Below are 18,640 nucleotides of genomic sequence, written 5' to 3'. Positions count from 1 at the left end.
GTTAACTTCAGACATTAATATTTGGCAAACCCACTTTTTCAAAAAACGATTTTTAGTTTTCCCATAACAATTTCTGTAATCAATTACTCAGGCACGGGTCTCAAATTTTAGGATCCCATTATAAAAAAAGTTGAATCAGTAACCATAAGTCTGTTGATTGATTTTGTTTCTGTTATATTAAAGGATTTCATACTTGTGTCTAGTTTTGGTGAAGGCAGTTAATAACCTTGAAAGTTTTCAGTTTCTTGCTTCTTTAAGGGTAATTTTAAGGTCAAGCCAAATATACATCACACTTATGTTTATTTTTTCTACATACAACTTATTGGTATGTATTCATAGAAATATATACCTTCACTATTGGTACTAATAGATTTTGACAATCAATGTCTAAGAAAATAACCTTTTTACAAAGATTTTTGAATGACATTAGATACCAAGGTTCACTAAAAGTATTTATGTCCTAATAAATAGTGTAGTAGAGCATAAAATAATGAACAGTGTCGTGATTCACTGGTTTCACAAAAAGTATTGCTATTTGCGTTTTTCTTAAAATTTCAGAGGACCTGGAGTTTTAACTTTTCATAACTTTGGAAAAAAAATTTCTTTGTTTGGAAAAATAACAAAAATATACATCTAATAGTTTTACACCAAGAACTTATCCTAAAAATTTTAACAAAATCAAAACTGTCAAATATTTAACATTGACCGACTCTTTAAATCTGAATAATAATAAGTATACCAATATATAAGTGCAATTTTCAGGTTTATAGCACAGGGTTTTTTGACAAGACGGTTTTTTTCCATGCATAAAACCAAGCTGACTCATGTCAAAATTTTACTAACTCTGCAACAATATCCAGAAACAAACAACATTCATAAAAGATAAGATTTCATTCAGAACTACAGAGCAATTAGAAAGTAAACAATATGCTTATTCCAATTTTATTATTCAAGAAATTTAAAATTAAAATTTTTTTGAATGCCTTAATTATCTCACCAAAGGAAAAGTTAAGAATAAAAAAACACTTTTGAAGATTCATTTACTTTGTGGATTATGGACTTTACAACTATTTACAGGTAAATGAATATGATGATAATCTACAATCTTCCAATGCAAAATAAAAGAATACAAAGAAGAAAAAAAAAAGTTAGTTATTCAAGATCCACCATTCTTCTGGGTTTTTTAGCATTCTTTTTCAAACGTTGTGCCATTTTTATTTTTCCAGGGAATTCTGGTGTATTCTGAGGAGATCTGTTGCCATTCACAGTGGAAGAAGAAGAACTACTGCTGGAATCGACTGCTGAAGAATTGACTGCCCCGTCTACTACGGGAACAGCTTCACCAACTGCAGTATCATTAATCCTTTCTGTTTCGATGACACCGTTCACCGATGCCATGGAAGTTATGGATGATTTGGAGAAAAGCCTTTCTGCTTCTTTGAATTTTCTATTTCTTTTGTCAGCTTTGCTGCTGGTATTCCGGTTGGTGGCCAAATATCGATCCCAACCTCGAATGATGTTCCCATACAGTTGAGTATCTTCCAAGTAACTGCCTTCAAATGCGTAAATCTGCCGTTCCAGGTTAGCCAGCGTGTCAGCAATCTCTGCTCTTTTTTTAACCAGTTCAGCAAGCTCAGCACGAGCATCTGATGATTGAGATTTTGACATGCTTGATACAGTCATTTAAAGTTCATCCTGTAAAAGAAAAGTTAAAGCAATTAGTAAGGACGGGATGAGACAACGTATTCTGCATTGTAGGTTTTGAGAGTAGCAAAACATATGCCTTAAAGCACGATTTTTAGTACAGTAAATTAGATGTAAAACTATTTTGCCCACCACTACATATACACATCATGTGGGTCCGGACACGTGATAAACTTTACAACTTTCCATGTATTTTTTAATTTTTAAAAAATACATGGAAGGTTTTTTAATAGCCTAATATAATTATACATGAAGAAAAATGCAATAAAATTATAAATGTTTTATTTAGAATAACAATATAAAATGTTGCTAACGCTACATAAAAAAGGATATGACTAAAATGTATTTTTATTTCGAAATCCTCCCTTTTTTATTTATAAGCAAAAATGCACTAAAAAAAGTATAGACAAAACTACCAGACTATGGTAAAATTTGCCGTGTTTCTGGCTCTATGGGAACATCAAAAAGCACAGTAATTTTTATAAAAGCACTTGATGTAATGACTTTGGTAAAATTAACACTAAGATATGGTTTTATAATGTGGGACAAAGCAAACAGAAATAATAATAGCAAATATTAAATAAATAAATACTTGTTAAAATATAAATGCAATCTATATAAAATATCATGAAAATTTTATTTAATTGAAAATATCAGAAAGTCTCTCTTTATTTCTTTCTATTGAAATAAACATAACCTAAAAAGTTTTTCAACCTCCTGAGGCTCTTCATAGTTTTAACTGAACTAATCAAAAATTAGAAAAGATTCTTTCTATTCAGCTGTCATAAGAGAAGAGGTGAATAATTGAGTAATATAAAGTATTTTGGCTTTCACCTGGTACAGTTTATAACAGATGACATGTCATAGATGGAATGTTAATGACTATTAATGATTGATAATGACTTCTGTTATGATTACTAATTCTGATCAAGTCATTCAACAAATTTTAATCTTTAAGGATACCATTTGATGCAGAATTTACTGCTCTTTGGTTTTGAGGTGCGTCTAAAATTTTGAGCCTGATACATCACTTAGATGTTATATGGCTCTCAAAAGTTAAGCTTATCCTAGAAACCATTGCGAACTCATATTATACTTATTTGAGATGCTAAAGTAAAAGTTTATTTGTCTTTACTTTGGTTGTCAGTAAACCCATAAAGGTTTATATTATATATATATAATACAATATATATATATATCATATAATATAATGTATCATGCTTTAAGGAAAAATAAGAATTAAAAGAAGGAAAAAGAATGTATAATAGGTTCAATTTTAGACTTGTTTTTTTTTTCATAATCAATTTTTAACTTCCGTATCAAAATAAAATATAAGAGCTTACTCCGGAAAATTAAGCTTCTTAGTGAAACATAAGTTACAATTTTTGTTACTGCTCTTCTCAGCTTTATTTTTCACTGTGTTCTTTCATTGTTTATTCTTTTATCTTTTTATCTTCATTTATTTTTGCTGTTTTTTTCTATTTTTGCAGACAAATTTCAACCTTCAATCTTTGACACATTTTTTTGCGTGGAAATAATTAATTTTAGGTATTTATTTACTATTTTTGTTATTCCCCTTCCCACTTCATTGTTATTTGGAATACTGCACCTGCCTCAATCAAACATCTGTCCATTCATTAAATAGTTTGCTTTTGTCAATAATTAATTCTACGTTAAATCCTCAATAAAAAAAAGTTTGCTATGGCTAACTGAAACTAACTGTGAATAAAATGCGGGAGAAAACGTCATTAAAGAATATCATATCAAATGATAATGAAAAAATAATAAATCCACTCAGTCTTTAAATAGATTGAAAAAAAATGCAAAGATTGAACTTTAATGTGTTTAAATTTAGTCCATTTAAAAATTCCTTATAAGAGATTATTAAAAATAAACACTTTTACATGCATTTGTAGGAACTAAGGTGTGGTGAGGATGGGGTGTCAAATGACAAAAAGAAGAGATGGCAAATGATAATCATTTTCTTAGTGGCCTCATTATTTCCGTTGCCATATGGGGACCTCTAATCCTGACCTTTAACTAGAAGAGAAACAGAATCACTTCCAGCTTTCAGGAATTAGTTCAAGGCAGGGTTTTTTTTCCAGTATTATTTTACTGGATCGTTATTATTTGACTACTATCAGTACTATTTGACTAGATCATAGATTATTTAGAGCACAATGAATATTTCTTAAAATCTCTAATTTAACCAGTAATGATTGTGGCACAAAGTGAAAACCGTGAAAATTTTATGTGCAAATAATCGATATAAATTTGTTTATCATATATCTTTCATACTTAACATAATTTTTTGAATTAACATTTATAATTAAATTACCTTCTAATGCAAATTATATCACACCTTTAGAGTAACTAATCCAAGAAGAAGCTTACTTCTAAGAAGAATCACGATATTAGATTATTAAAAAAATCGCATGAATATCAATTGCAATATTGGAATTTAAAAAGGCAAAAATACAACTTGCGATATTAAATTTTTGAATCGCTCAAATGCAAATCACCAGATCTCGTGAATACCAATCGCAATGCGTAGTTTTTAAATCACATATAAAAATTCAAAAATCGATGTTTGATATTACAAACATGAGAATACGAATTGTAAAATTGGACTTTAAAAATGCGTGAATGAACATGAATCGCAGCCTTGAATTTTAAACTCGTGTGAGTTATGAATCGCGATGTTGGCTTTTTAAATCAGGTGAAAACGAATCACAACACGTTGTGCTTAAATCAGGTAAATACGAAAATCGATGTTTCATATTAAAATCGCACTAATAAGATTTGCGATATTAGCAGATTCCATTGCCGTACCAAATTTTCAAAATAGCGAAAATCAGTCAAACCAAAACAATCAAATTGGCAGAAGAATACATGGGACGTAATTCTTTACGTAATTGGCGGAAGAGTGTATGAAAACGCCCTAGATAACAGGATTTGGCAAAATCTTCAAAATTTCGGCGAATTATAAGTTTTGATTTTGATTTGCAGAACCAATGGTCTTAAGTTATGCGAAATTCTATGGTATTCACGCAAAATTTTTATGCACTGCATCTAGTGTTTGAAATCGAAAAAATTATACGATAAACCCGGAATTTCGGGGTACCACTGGAGTACAATCACCCCTGTTTAACTATAGTTACTTTACTATACATCCACACAGGAGCAAAAAAATATAAGCTCTTTCCACTTCCTCGCATCATCTCATTAATATTGCAAATCATTGAATTTGTAAGTAGAAGGAGAAAAGGAAATCTTTTTTTGATGCCAATTGAAAAGTGAAAGTTTTTGGGTAATATAATGATACGTCACATTTTCAAATTATCTAGGAGAGTGTTATTTTTTGTGAAAAACAAAGATTCCTAAATACATAAGATTTTTCTGTGTACTGTGCCGTATTTTTTACTGAGAGTTCCTGAATCTTGAAATCTACAAATCAAAAATACCATCTTTGAAATAATATGCTTTAGGAAAAAAATTGCTTTTCATAAAGACAATTATTCTATACAAGAACAACGGGAATTTTGGTACTGAATCCTCATTGTGCAACTACTGAAGAAATTTAAAATATAAATTATAGTAGCTTGCTTTAAGTTTGCATCATTTTGTGACTTTTAATTGGTTTCTAGTGTGACACTATCTGTTTGTCAACAAAACCTGAAGTTTATTGTCGGCTCAAATGAACAAATCCTTTTTTAGATATTAAATATTAATATGTGAAATAATGGTTGAAAAATTTCAGGCTGTAATATATAATATGCAAGTTCATGAAAAGACTCCAAAACATTGTTTCTCATTAGGAACTAAATAAAATGTTTTACTCATAAAAATTTTAATGTTAGAAAATTTTTGGTGATTCTTCCTTATTGGTACCTATTCACACGAATTCATCAAAATGATTTAGTTGAAATAAATTTTAAAAAAAATATATGTGGGCTTTCCTAGGAACGGAAACTAGTTTTGATTTCGGTTTTTATCATATTCTGTAATTTTCGTCTTTAATTCCTTATATAGCAATGTTTAGTTGTTGCACAAAACTTGGTGATTATTTTAACACAAGTAGCAACAAGAAAATCCTTTTAAATACGCAGTTTTTAATAATTCCTAGTCTGCAATTACATATTTCTCATTCAGTTACATAAGTAGGAGCTTTTATACTAATGAAAAACAAATTAGTATAACTATCAGAGTGTACAATAAATTGTTAGTTAAAACATTTAATATTAACACGCTAATATTTACTTTTTCTAGGATCTTAGAGGGTTTAGGAAAAATTTATATTCGAACAAACAGACAGAAGATCTATTTAACGTCTTACAAATTGGTAAGATTTATAATGTGAAAAGAAAGATGCCTCATAAATTATAACAAAACAGCCATTATAAAGATAGAAATATGTTAAAAGGTTTAATATTAATAACTAAATCAATGATAATTGTAATTTATGTTCAATTTACTTACACAATAACCGTTTTTTTAAAAAGATTTTTATTTTATGAAATACCAGCGAAGTTCAAAACAAAGCAATCTATCAATTAAAATCAACTACAATCAAATTCTTTTCATTTGAATAAAGTATTAGCATATAGCTTGTGTAGAGAATATTTCAATCAATAAATGCTACGTTTTTGGTGCCTATCTTTTATACGTTTACTTTCATACGTTAAAAAAATTATATAATATGCAATGAAACATTTTAGTATAAATTTTATTCATGAAAAGTTGCAAATTACAATTTAAGATTGACCAAAGGCTGAAAAAGTTTTCTTTTAATTTTACTTTCAGCTCTCTTTTTTACAATCAAGCTAATGTTAACTGCCCGTCAAAAAATAGTATTAATATTTATTTACATTTTTGTTATTTTCTTTTGATTTGGATAGCGATTGTTCCTATATGTGGCGGGAAGTTAATAATATCTTTATAATTAATTTTTACATGCATATAAAATATTTTTAACTTATTTTTGTTTTATTTATTGATGAAATGCACATTGACTAACAATTGTGTTTTGTGAACTGAAATATTCTGGTGCTTTTGAAGCGCAAATCAGTTTCCATTTTGATGAGCTTCTCCTCATCAGTGTTCAAAACTCACGATGAGATTTATTGTTAATTCAAACTGTTTTTAGAGAAATATTTCTTATTCCTCTGTTTTTCGGGCAAGTTGTGTTCTGAATAAATTTATCTACATCAACACTATTATTTTATAGACTATATAATGTTCCCCATTGGATTTAATGTTATTTAAATGTGTAAAACCTCAAATAAGGTGTATTCTGAATAGCTTTCTATATATTAAAGAAAAAAATTGTATTTAAAACTATGTTAGAAACCTAATTATTCATTGAATGAAATGTGTTCATGAAATATAAACCTGGAGGCTTAATATTTCAAATGCTCCATCACCAGCTTCACTCCCAGATAATGAACTGAAGCTCCAGCAATTTTACTATGTATTTATATTCATGCTGTTGAGTTCTTAATTTTAAATTTTATTATATAAAAGAACATTAACTCACTCAGAAAATACAAATTTAATTTACAGTTGAAGTATTTGTTCATTCTTAAGAAGAGAATAATAATTCTCCCTTCATATTAAATCTTACATTGTTAAAAAATATATCTTAATGTTGAGAATTGTTTTTTATAGCAACTTCTCTAACAGGCAATTTCAAGGAAAGTAAGCTATAGAGGATTAATTTTTTTCATTAAAATTAGGATGATGTATTCTGTATCATTTTTTTGTTAATATTGCAAGGAAAACTGAACTGGAAAAATGTTTCTTATTGTTATTTTTGGTAAATGGTCTTGAAAAAAAAATAATTTTAATCAAAAACTAATTAATTTTAATTCTAATTTCCTAATACTAATACATTAGTTTCGTTTGCTTTGTCAATGTATTATTCCTGTCTAGGCTTTTCTGAGAGGTACCTATTTTATGAAAATTAAAAATTATGTTAAAAAATTAACAAAAAATATGGATTTATCGCTTCTTATGGAATACAAAAATAAAATTTTAAGAAAAAGTATTTTGTGAAACTTGTTTTTCCTAAAGTTGAATTTGTGAGGGTACCGCTAAACAGTAGTAAATTCGACCTGGATGGACCCCTGATTAGTAAGTATTTTTTTTTCGATTAACGTAAAAAAATTATAAAAAATAAATTTATTCTTTTAAGTGTAACATTGAATAATCAAAAACATAATACTTATCTTAAATTAAAAATGTTTTTTTTTTTAAAATCAAAAATATCTATTTAGATGTGATGCTTGTCAGTATTTATGCAATGGTTTGAAATGCATCCTTAAAATTTTTCTGTAGTTATTCTAAATTTAATTTTGTAATAAGAGTAACTTTTCAGTTTTTGTAACAAGAGTAACCACAAACATTTTGTTTATTGGAGTATTTTTGTCACTGCGAAAGAGAATATTTCTAAATCCTGATCTCCCCCCCCCCCAACTANAAAAAAAAAAAAAAAAAAAAAAAAAAAAAAAAAAAAAAAGTGCATAAAGGTTTACCCAAGGGTGGCTATGAGTTATACCCTTCAAGTTGATCCCTTTCTGTGATTTTTTTTTTTTTTTAGTTTCTTGTGAGCAAAGTTGTCAAGACTTGGTGATTTTTCTGCCACAAATCACAATATGGAAATCTTCTCCTGAAAAACTGAAAGAAAATTGAAATTTAATGAAATAGCTAAACTCAAATTCAGTTACGATTGAAAACACTTTAATATTAGTACATCTGCAATTCCCTTTTAAATCACTTATAATGCTGTAAACTTTTATTTTCAGGATTGATAAAAATGGGAGAGATAACTATAAGCCCAGACCTTTTTAAAGGTCTAAAGTTTTGCTTGATTGATGAAGGTGAAAGTGAAATTGTGGATAAAGTGAGTTTTTTTTTTTTTACTACTTATTACATTTCCTTAAATCAGTGCTTTCACTACAGAGCGAAAACGTGAGAATCTCGCATATTTTTTCCTTTTCTCGCATTGAAAAATGATTAACGTGAGAAGTTCACACACTCTATTAATTTTAAAATGCATGAATCTCACGAATTTTGGAAAAATGTTTGTTTTTCGCCATTTTGAAAAAAACATGAAAACAGCTATGACAAGTGTTGAGAAAAAAAATGAGTCCTTTATCAACTACTTTAAACATAGTTGTTTAAAATTAGCTCTGTTTTTAGTTGTTAATGAATTACTAAACTCCCTCATCGACAATTTACTGCAATTTATAAAAGTTGAAGTCTGTGAAAACTATGCTGGAAGACCTAACAAGAAGTAAGAACATGGAAATAACTTCAATGAACTTCACTATTCTAAAACAGAAATAATTGAAAACTCTATGCTGGTAGATGTAGTAGAGGATAGGAAAATGTGAGCACAAATGATACAAATTTAATTAGTGATTCCGAATAGTTCAGCATCTGTTGCAAGGTCACTTAGCACCCAAAACCGAATTAAAACAAAATATTGTAACAAATTGCATTTGAGCAACTTAATGAGAATAGCTGATGAAAAAGTAGATATAGAACATTTTCCATATGATGATGCAGAAAATATTCAATGGTTTAGAAATTATAAGATGTTAAAAATGTATTATAATTAAAGAAATATTTTTTTTCAAATCTACTCATGTTTTTTTTAGTTTTTAGAAATCTCACTTAACTTTTTGAAATCTCACCCTGTTTTTGAGAAAGGGTGAGAAATTCTCACCCATTTTTTTTTTTTTGACCTGTTAAATGTTTGAGTGTTATATTTCATTGTTTTTATTTATATATTTATTTATTTTGCTTTAGGCTTTATTGGTGATTTATTTGGTGGAATTTTAAAGAATATAGAAAATTTTTGCTTTTAATTTTAGTTTCCATTTACTAATGGGATTGTGCTATACTAACTGAATATCCGTTCTTGGTATCTGGGGAAAGGTTTATTCAATTTTTTATTTTGGATTTCATTGTTTTGTTCCAAGCCAAATATAAATTTTACTAAATTTAATACAGATACTAGGTCTTAAAGATTGCAAGTAGACAAAAATGTTAATCTTTGATTAAATTACATTGAACAAAAATTAAAATCATAGTTTAAATGAACAGTATTTAAAAAAAAAAAAAAAATTGTTGCTACTGTTATTAGTATTAAGAATGCTGCCAATGAAAAATAATTTTGGAAATCATGGCACACTTTATCAAACTGAATAGGAAATCGCGAAACTTATAATATTGAATAATGTTTTTTTAACTAAAAGAAACAAATAAGACTGAATTTGATGTAGTTTAATAGGATATTATATTAATAAAATATCAAGTTGGGAGGAGTGAGTATAATAATGAAATGTTAAAATAATGTTTGATAATAACAGCTGTAAATTTTAATTTAAAAAAAATTTTAAAACCTGGAACCATAAGCGAACATGGTAAAGTAATAGATACTGCCATTACACACTTCTCTAAAATTAATTTTAAAAAATGACAAACTTGGTGTGCACAGTGACAGTGGAAGGCACAATAACATTAAACAATAATTAAATTATTATTGATTAATAATTTTTGGGTAATATGAAAGTGGCTGGTTTTTCAACAAAACTATATTTTAAAAGGCATATAAAATGTGCATTTGATCAAATTTGCCTTTTGTATTCAGTTGATGGAAAAATTAATTTAAAACTTAAAAAACTGAAATGCTAAAAATTTTTAGAATGCTCTAGACTTTTTTTTTAGAAATATTATTATTTTTTAGATCAAAGCAATTTTGTTATCTGGCGGTGGAACACATAACAGTTACTTGTCCGATATGGTGACACACGTAATCAGTGACAATCCGGATAATCCTGGCATCAGTGAAGCTCAAGAGCTATTTGAAAAACCTGTGGTTACAGTAAGAAATTAATTTTCAAAATTAGTTTTATTGCAACTTATTCAATCCTTTGTTTCTCTTTTCGTTTAAAAAGGGCTTGTTTTTTCTTAAATTTTTAAAAAAAGTTGTAATAAATAAAAATATTTTAAAATGAACTTTGAACTAAATAATAAATTATGATAGCTTATTTATACTGTCATTGTTGTTGAATTAACAAATTAATCACTATATGTTTATACACTATTACAAGCAATTTATTACTTGAAATCAAAAGTGGTTATACAAGAATCCAGAGCTAGTCGACCAGGGCTTAATGTTTTGAGTTTTTCAACATGTCAACAATTGCAGTGGTTGCAGCTTCTTATTAAAAGTAATCAAATTACATTCTTCATCAGATTTTAGGTGAAAGTTGAAATTTTGACTAACTTAGCTCTAAAACTTGGCTTTGTGCCATTTTTGAAAATGGAATGAAAGCTCAAACTGAATAATTTCGTTAACTTAAATTTTCTACCACTTTTTAATTTTAATAGGGCTTTTAAGTTTTTTATTAATAATTTAAGTTATTATAATTGTTTTGAAATCTTTGATATGTGTCATTGTTTGAAATAATAAAACTGTAACTTAAACATTTGCTATGGCTGTTTAGTTTTTGGTAGGATGCTTTTGCCCCTATATTTAAGAATTACTGCATTATTGGATTCCTGTAATAATGGAAAAGAAAGTACAGTGCACAAAATATAAATAATAATAATAAATAGATAAAAATAAATGAACCACCCTTTAACTGAAATAAATGGACCAAAAGGAGCAAATTGAATCTTCATGTTTTAGCAGGATGCATGGCGTTTTTAAAAAGTGCTTAAAGGTGCTTATTTTTGATTTTCATTTTTTAAAAGCCCTTAAAGGTGCTTTTTTCATTGGGTGTTTTTAAAAATTATTTAATTTTCCCTTTTTCAAAATGAGATTTTTCCTTAACTATGTTGATTTTCGCTTCGAATTATGCAAAAAGACACAGCTCACATTGTTCTATACAACATTTTCACAATTAATTCAACCCCAATCTATTTCGACACATTCTCAGTCTGTAGCGTATGAAAACGCCATTGGTTTAACATGATTCAAAATTTCATGATTTTTGGCAATTGTCAAAAACAATGCCAAAAGTTTTTTTTTTTGACATGGTTGTTAAAACAAGATAAAACCGTCAATTGACTTTCCAACCCTGCCTAATTATGATATTTTTTTAAAGCGCTTAAAAATATTTTTTGAGTGCTTGAAAAGTGCTTAAAAGGTGCTTATTTTTTGTTGAATAATTTGGCTATGCACTTTGTCTAGGACTCAATCTTAATGGTTTGAGGAAGGGACCTCAAATTTGTTGATTAACTAGTGGAGATGATATTTAAAGTTAAGAAATCAGACAGAAAAACGTACATTCTCTGTATAAACATACCTTTTTTTTTTATGGATCCCTAATATGTAGGGGGTAGCCACAGTTTTGGAAATATGGTCCTAATAGTTTGGTCCCTTTAATGTTTTTGCGTTTTTCACCTTATCTCAAAAACTTTTTAAGCAAACTGAAAAAAAATTTGTATGCAGTTAATAAAATTTGTTTATGCCGAGATAATTCCTTGCAAAATATTTTTTTTCCTATGGCCGTTCATTTGACACTCGTCATTCAGGTATCAGTAGAACAGATTTGTTGACCACTCTTTCAAGGGCGCATATTAGGTTTGTTAGAAAAAGAATGAAAGAGCATCCATGCCTTGTCCAGGATTTGAACCCAGAAAACATTCTAATGTGAGGTCAGCTCCCCGACCGCTACACAGTCTGGTCGACTCCATGCAAAATATAACATTTAGTTTATATTTGTTATTTTATTGAATAATTGTTGAAAAGCCAAAATTCAGTCAAATAATTCTTAAGAAATCAAATTTTTAAAATATGACTTTTTCCAAATTCGATTTTTAAAGAACTTTGCAACCGAATTTGCTTAGATTTTGTATTTTGTCATTTAAAATTGCATTCCACCAAAATTATGTAAAAAATTTTCTACTTAACTAATGAAATAATAAATATTTACTAAAAGTAATATTTTGCATGGAATTATCTTTGTATAAGAAAATTTTATAATTATGTCTACTCCACTACACAGTCCAGTCGGCTAAATGCAAAATAAAACTTTAGTATATATTTAATATTTTTTATTATTTTATTTAATAATAAATAAAATACTACTGTAATTTTAAGGTATATAATTTTTTACATAATTTTAAATAGTTTTTAAATGACAAAATACAAAATAGGAGCAAAATTCTGTCAAATAGTTACCAATAAATCAACCTAAGAAATCGAATTTTGAAAATACAACTGTTTCAAATTCATTTTCTCAGGAACTTTTCAACTGTATTCGCTCAAATTTTCTATTTTGCCTTTTAAAATTGCATTCACTAAAATTATGTAAACAATTGTAGACTTTACAAATGAAATAATAAAAAATAATAAATATTTACTTAAAGTAATATTTTGCATAGAATTATCTTTGGATGAAAAATTTTATAAATTTGTGCAAAAATGTTTCAATTTATTTAAAAAGTTCTCGAGTAATGGTGAAATATGCGAAAAGTAAAATTAGCATTAAGGGGTCCAAATTTTGCACTGCTCTTGCACCCCCTTGCTCAATAAAGCTACATGTAGAGGGATTAAGAAGGAAACTCATTGGTTATATTGTATTAAAATATCTTCAACATTACACATGAAAAAAATCAGTTGATTTGATTAAATGTTTTTTTTTTCTTTTTAAATTTCAAGTGATTTAAATTATGATTTAACTATGGCTATCCTGCCTAAATTATGCCTACCCTGATAATAAATGAGGACTTTGTTGTAAACTCGAGTTAACTGATTTTTTATTGAAAAAATAATAACTGTAAAAACGGATATCTCTAACACAAAAATTTAAATAAATAAGATTTTCCACCCTTCATCCAATTAAGTCCATTATTTATAAATCCATATTTGTTAATCACTTTATCGATCTATAACTGATTATTTTATGTATATATATATATTTATTCTTAAATGTTTTAAACATTATATAATAAAAATCAGTATTAATAGCCTATATATTCTCTTTTCAGAGCCGTTGGGTTTTAACATCAGCCAAATGTAACAAACTGTTACCGTATCCTTTTCTTAGTGATAGTATTATTTAATAATTTTTTGATTAACTATTTTGACTTATCGTCTGAGCACTTGCAACACCAAAAGACCTTCTTTTAAACTGTTATTTTTTCTCATTGTTACTCAATGAGGAAGTGTATTTAAATGAAATTTCTATATCCCAGAAATGCTCAGTTGATTAAAACCAGTCTATAGCTCTTATAGTTAAAAATTTATGTGTCTAACTCTTAGAGTCCAGCTCTTATAGTTAAAAATTTATGTGTTATATATACAGCCTACCTTCTGTAGTATTATTTGTATTTAGTATCTGTATTATCTGGTATTATATTTATGCTTAATCTGTATTATCTGGTATTATATTTATGTTTAGTATTATATGTTAGTCTACACTCTTTAATATTATATGTTAGTATGACCTTTCCAATATAACAACTGCTACATGGAGTCCTATTTTCTGTTCCATAGACATTATTTTAACGCCCTTTAGAACACCCAGCTAAACCCTTCATTTCAATATAGCGAATGAGTTTTTAATTATCAGGAAATCAATCCCAAATCTTTTCAGTTGTCACGTTTTTTGCTCTTTAAGTGAATTTTAAATTTTAAGCCGTTAAAGTTGTGATTTTGGTTATATTTTACTTAATCACTCCTGCCACATATCACTTTCTGACTTTCTTATTTTTTTATTATACCGATCGATCTAAGAATTAGCACATTCTGAAATTGGTTTAAAATATAAGCTAATTTTTTAAAAGTAAGTTTATTAAATTTATTTTCATTGTAATTCAGCAGTATTTTCTGTTCTTAGCTGTTGCTGCTTCACCTGGATTATATCAAAATTTATTTTTTAATTTATATATTGTTAATAAACAATTAATTTCTTAAACAATATATAATAACATGTTACTGGGTAATTCTGTGCCAAAGGGCTGAAATAATGTAAATGAAGAATATTTCAGTTTTGTCTATAGAAAAATGAATACATTATGTGTTGAGTATATAGTTTGAAGATATCTTTTTTGCATTACCTCATAAGTTTGATGTGTTATTTAGAATAAATATATTTATATTAATTTTTAATTCTATGGAATTTCATTTCCTCACTTTCAACTCTTACCCCCTACAAATACAAAAAAAAAAAAAAAAAAAAAAACCCACCTTTTTTCTGAAATAGCAAAGTTTTTTATTTTGCTCAAGTTTTATTTTTTAAAATTAACCCTTGTATTGTTGATTCTATTTGTTAAATTGATTCTATTTGTCATTAAAATGATTCTATTTATTAAGTTTTTTTTTTTCTATTTGGTGAAAAATTTTAAACCTCATAATTCATATAATTCCTTCACTCATAGGCAAATATGTATAATATACGAAAGTATATGAATTATGTGTATAATATACCACTGGCAAAAAAATTTTTAGCATTACTCATTTTAAATAAAATTGCTCAAAATTCTCATATTTTACTCAGTAGTTAATATTTTTCTACATCACAGAAAATTTTGAACATAAATCATTATTAAAAGGAAAAAATTAAAATTCTTTCTTTTACCTGCAGTTAATGTTTTTAAGTATTGCAGAAAATTTTTTAGTTACTTAAAGAAGAAAATTCCCCAATCTTAACTTGCTGGAGAATTTTTTTCTCTGCTTTGCACCTCCGCACTTTTCAATTTATTATGTCATTGCATTTGAGTTTCAGGCATGTTGTTATTTATATCAATCAATATCTAGTTCTTCATAGTGTCTACTTCTCTTTAAAACCATAAAAGTCACAAATTTGAAAAAAAATCATAATTTTTTTTCTTTTTTAGCACTTCTAGAAGTGAAAACTCAAAATCCGCATGTGTAATAACATCGTATTAAAAACATCAACAATTGCAAAGCTATATGTAAGTGGCCAAAAAACGATAACTACAGGAAAACAATCACTATACAGCATGAATGTGTGATAAATAGTTGCAAAATACAAACCGAGCTCAAAAGTTCATTTACGTATCATGTTAAGGATATTAAAAAAATTTTTTTTTCTTTTAAGAGAAAAAAACATGTATAAATGGCTAAAGAAATAACAATAGAAATAATCATAAAAAAACGATTTTTACAAAATTTGAATAACATAATAACATCAAAATTGTGTGTGTCATAATAACTTTGTTTTTACAAATTCTGATGTTTTAAATACAATCGATAACTGCCAAAGAACAATTGGAAATCGACAGGAATTTACAATGGAAAAAAAGTTTCAACAAAAATGCAAGTCAAGCGGATTAAAAATAAATTACTCCAATTTGTGTATTGCTGTAACCTCATATTAAAAATTGCAGAATTTAAAAACAAGCAGAAAGGGCTAAAAAAGAATCAGAAAGCAACATGAATTCACAATGAAATGGTTGGGAGTGGAGCCAAAAAGTGATAACTCGAAATTTGGTAATACCTTTATAGAAATACCTTTAAAAAAAACTTTAAAACTGTATGAATTTTCGAGGAAATTGGTGGAATGGTAGATATTTTTAATTAATTTTTCCATTTTTTTACTCTGTAGGGCACTTAGTCACAATTGAAAGCTAATGGGCAGTGTTTTTCGTTAAAAACGAGAACAAACTCATTTTTATGGACAGAAAAAGTGTAAATTTAGTTTAAATGAAGCTTACTGTTATAACATAAGAAATTCAAAATAATTCAGTCTGAAAATCTCTCAAAGAAAAGATTTAGCATTTTCAAACTTTTTGAAGAAACCGAAAGGGATTAATGAACAGACTAATTTGAAAAGTAGTAACAATGTAAATACTCATTTAAAAGATTATTTCCCTGCCCCAGTCTAAAATCCAAAAAGGCAAATATTATATATTTAATTATTGATTATTTTCTGAAAATTTTTAAAAATTAAATAGGAAATGTTATTAAAATGTGAGTAAAATTATAGTTGTATGTTTTCATAAACTGAAACTAATGACGTAACATCCGAAATAAAAAGAAAACGTAATTATTATTATAGAAAAATTTCAATTTGTACACCTGCACTGGAAAGAAAAACTCAGTTAAAATAGTCTCAAACAGACAATAGTGAGATGTGCACATCTTAAATTGAGGATGAGATTCATTTTGATATTTTAAAACACTTGTTTTTAAATTGTATAATATATTAGCCAGCTCCGTTGATCAATTGATCTGCCTTTTTAAATAAGTAGTTCAAGTATTTTGAGGTTTAAAATCATACAGTCAAAAATTAAGATGATATTTAAGTATACTATTCAAGTGAAAGTGGATTTCATTTTGTCTTTTACATGATCACCTGCTATCGTGGTGGGCAAAAATAAATACATAAGTAAACGAACAACCCTGAATAACTTTTGATCTTATGATTGGATCTTGTAAGTTCTAGGACTCAATGTTAATGACACGAGATGGTGAACTTAACTATGCCAATTTATTAGAGCGAACGATATTTTAAGTTAAAAAGAAAGAAAAAACAACACTAATTAGTACTTTTTCTGAATAAACATACCTTTTTTCCCCGACAGATTCAGATTTCTGATCCCTAAATTCTAGGGGATAGCCGCATTCTGAGAAATATGTACCCAATAGTTTGGTCAGAGGAGCAGTCCAAAGATCCACCCCCTGATCCTTTAATGTTAATTTTATTGTTTGCACATTTCACCATATCTCTAGAACTTTTTGAGCAAATTAAAAAAATTTTGCACACAATTATAAATTTGTTAAGCCAAAGATAATTAAATGCAAACTTTTAGTATATTTTTATTATGTTTTATTATTTTATTTAATAATAGTCAAAAAATTTTTGAGTTGTGAGGAATATAATTTTTGACATCATTTTAAAGAATGTGATTTTAGGTGACAAAGTTAGAAAATTCTACTTTTAAAAATAAATTTAAAAAATAATAAATTGTTGTTGCTTGTCATTACACAATTTATAGGTTTTATAAAAAATTTTTATGAATTTTTAAATTCATTCTTTTGCACAGAAATAAATTCACTGTTGTATTGATGACTTTGTCAATATACTTATTCACTTTTCTTAAAGCAATGTTAATCTTAAACGTGAAGTTTAAAAATTTTTTCTACTGTACACTTTCCATTCCATCTCCTATAAAATGGCAAAGAAACTTTAAATGTAAAGAAAGTTAATGTAAGAATACATAATTAAAAAGTAAAAACCTATCAATATATTTTTCAAGCAAACAATATTTAAAAAAAAAAATTAATTTAGAGAACTTAAAATCTGGGTCTCGTTCGGCGCCCCATTACCTGGCGCTCTGGTTGATCGCTTGTCTTTTCCGCAATGTGTTGGTACAAAGTTTTTCATTTAGTCTAATGCTCATAGAGATTCAGAATGTTTTAGATCAATTACATAATTATTTGGGTAGAAACAGTGCAATTGTTCTGAGAAAGCTGCAAAAGGAATTAGAGTAAATTAGGAGTTCTTTGGTGTGCAAGTAGCATGGCAATGGCAATGAATAAGCAAATTGGATAGGTCATAAATTGACATGCTCATTCCTTCATTTAAATTTGTGCAGTTAGTTTATTTTCTAAAAATTTGCTGATAAGTGTAATAATTTTCTCTAATGGAATAATGAAAGAATATATATATATATATTTTTTTTTCTTTAAAATTTATATGTGGGAATAGTCTTCAGATGCTAATAATGTTCATTTTCTCATTCCCTCATAAGTGAGAGAATGGCGTAAGTGGTAAGTGTTCTAGTTCCTTCTTATATGATAGTCCTTGTAAGAATGTTTATTTTTTCTTTCCCTCACTGTGAAAAAATGATATTTTTGTGATGGATTGATTTAAAGACTTTAAAAAAGACATTTTTGTTTCACTTGGTTATTTTAAAAAGCTGAAAAGAACCACCATGAACTTAAATGCAT

At 27.4% G+C, this 18,640-nt stretch overlaps 2 protein-coding genes across 4 annotated transcripts in view; one reads left to right on the top strand and one right to left on the bottom strand.

The window, feature by feature from the left end:
- Window positions 1-928: 928 nt before the first annotated feature.
- On the bottom strand, window positions 929-6,279 carry LOC107439065 (chromatin modification-related protein EAF6/MEAF6). The gene is made up of 2 exons (XM_016051539.3): window positions 6,184-6,279; window positions 929-1,695 (listed from the first exon to the last, which is right to left on the bottom strand). Exon 2 carries the CDS (start codon window positions 1,681-1,683, stop codon window positions 1,153-1,155), a length of 531 nt encoding a protein of 176 aa, XP_015907025.1. The 5' UTR covers window positions 1,684-1,695; window positions 6,184-6,279; the 3' UTR covers window positions 929-1,152.
- A 285-nt stretch (window positions 6,280-6,564) lies between these two features.
- Window positions 6,565-18,640, top strand: part of LOC107439064 (serine/threonine-protein kinase Wnk) — a 71,054-nt gene continuing 58,978 nt past the window's right edge. For 2 of the 3 annotated variants that reach the window (XM_016051538.3, XM_016051535.3), the window contains exons 1-4: window positions 6,565-6,880; window positions 8,508-8,605; window positions 10,457-10,594; window positions 13,711-13,754. In XM_016051538.3, the coding sequence (XP_015907024.1) occupies window positions 8,519-8,605; window positions 10,457-10,594; window positions 13,711-13,754 (269 nt within the window). In that variant the 5' untranslated portion in view covers window positions 6,565-6,880; window positions 8,508-8,518. Of the gene's footprint in view, window positions 6,881-6,984; window positions 7,837-8,507; window positions 8,606-10,456; window positions 10,595-13,710; window positions 13,755-18,640 lie in introns of those variants that run through there. The other variant, XM_016051536.3, reaches the window with a different exon arrangement.

Source organism: Parasteatoda tepidariorum, chromosome 10, assembly GCF_043381705.1.
Source record: "Parasteatoda tepidariorum isolate YZ-2023 chromosome 10, CAS_Ptep_4.0, whole genome shotgun sequence".
Taxonomy (NCBI): Eukaryota; Metazoa; Arthropoda; class Arachnida; order Araneae; family Theridiidae; genus Parasteatoda; species Parasteatoda tepidariorum.
The sequence above is the reverse complement of the archived record's forward strand: the minus strand, read 5'-3'. Positions and strand labels throughout refer to the sequence as shown.

Excerpts from the sequence above, each read along its gene's own strand:
- LOC107439065 (XM_016051539.3), bottom strand. The coding sequence starts at position 1,683 with ATGACTGTATCAAGCATGTCAAAATCTCAATCATCAGATGCTCGTGCT.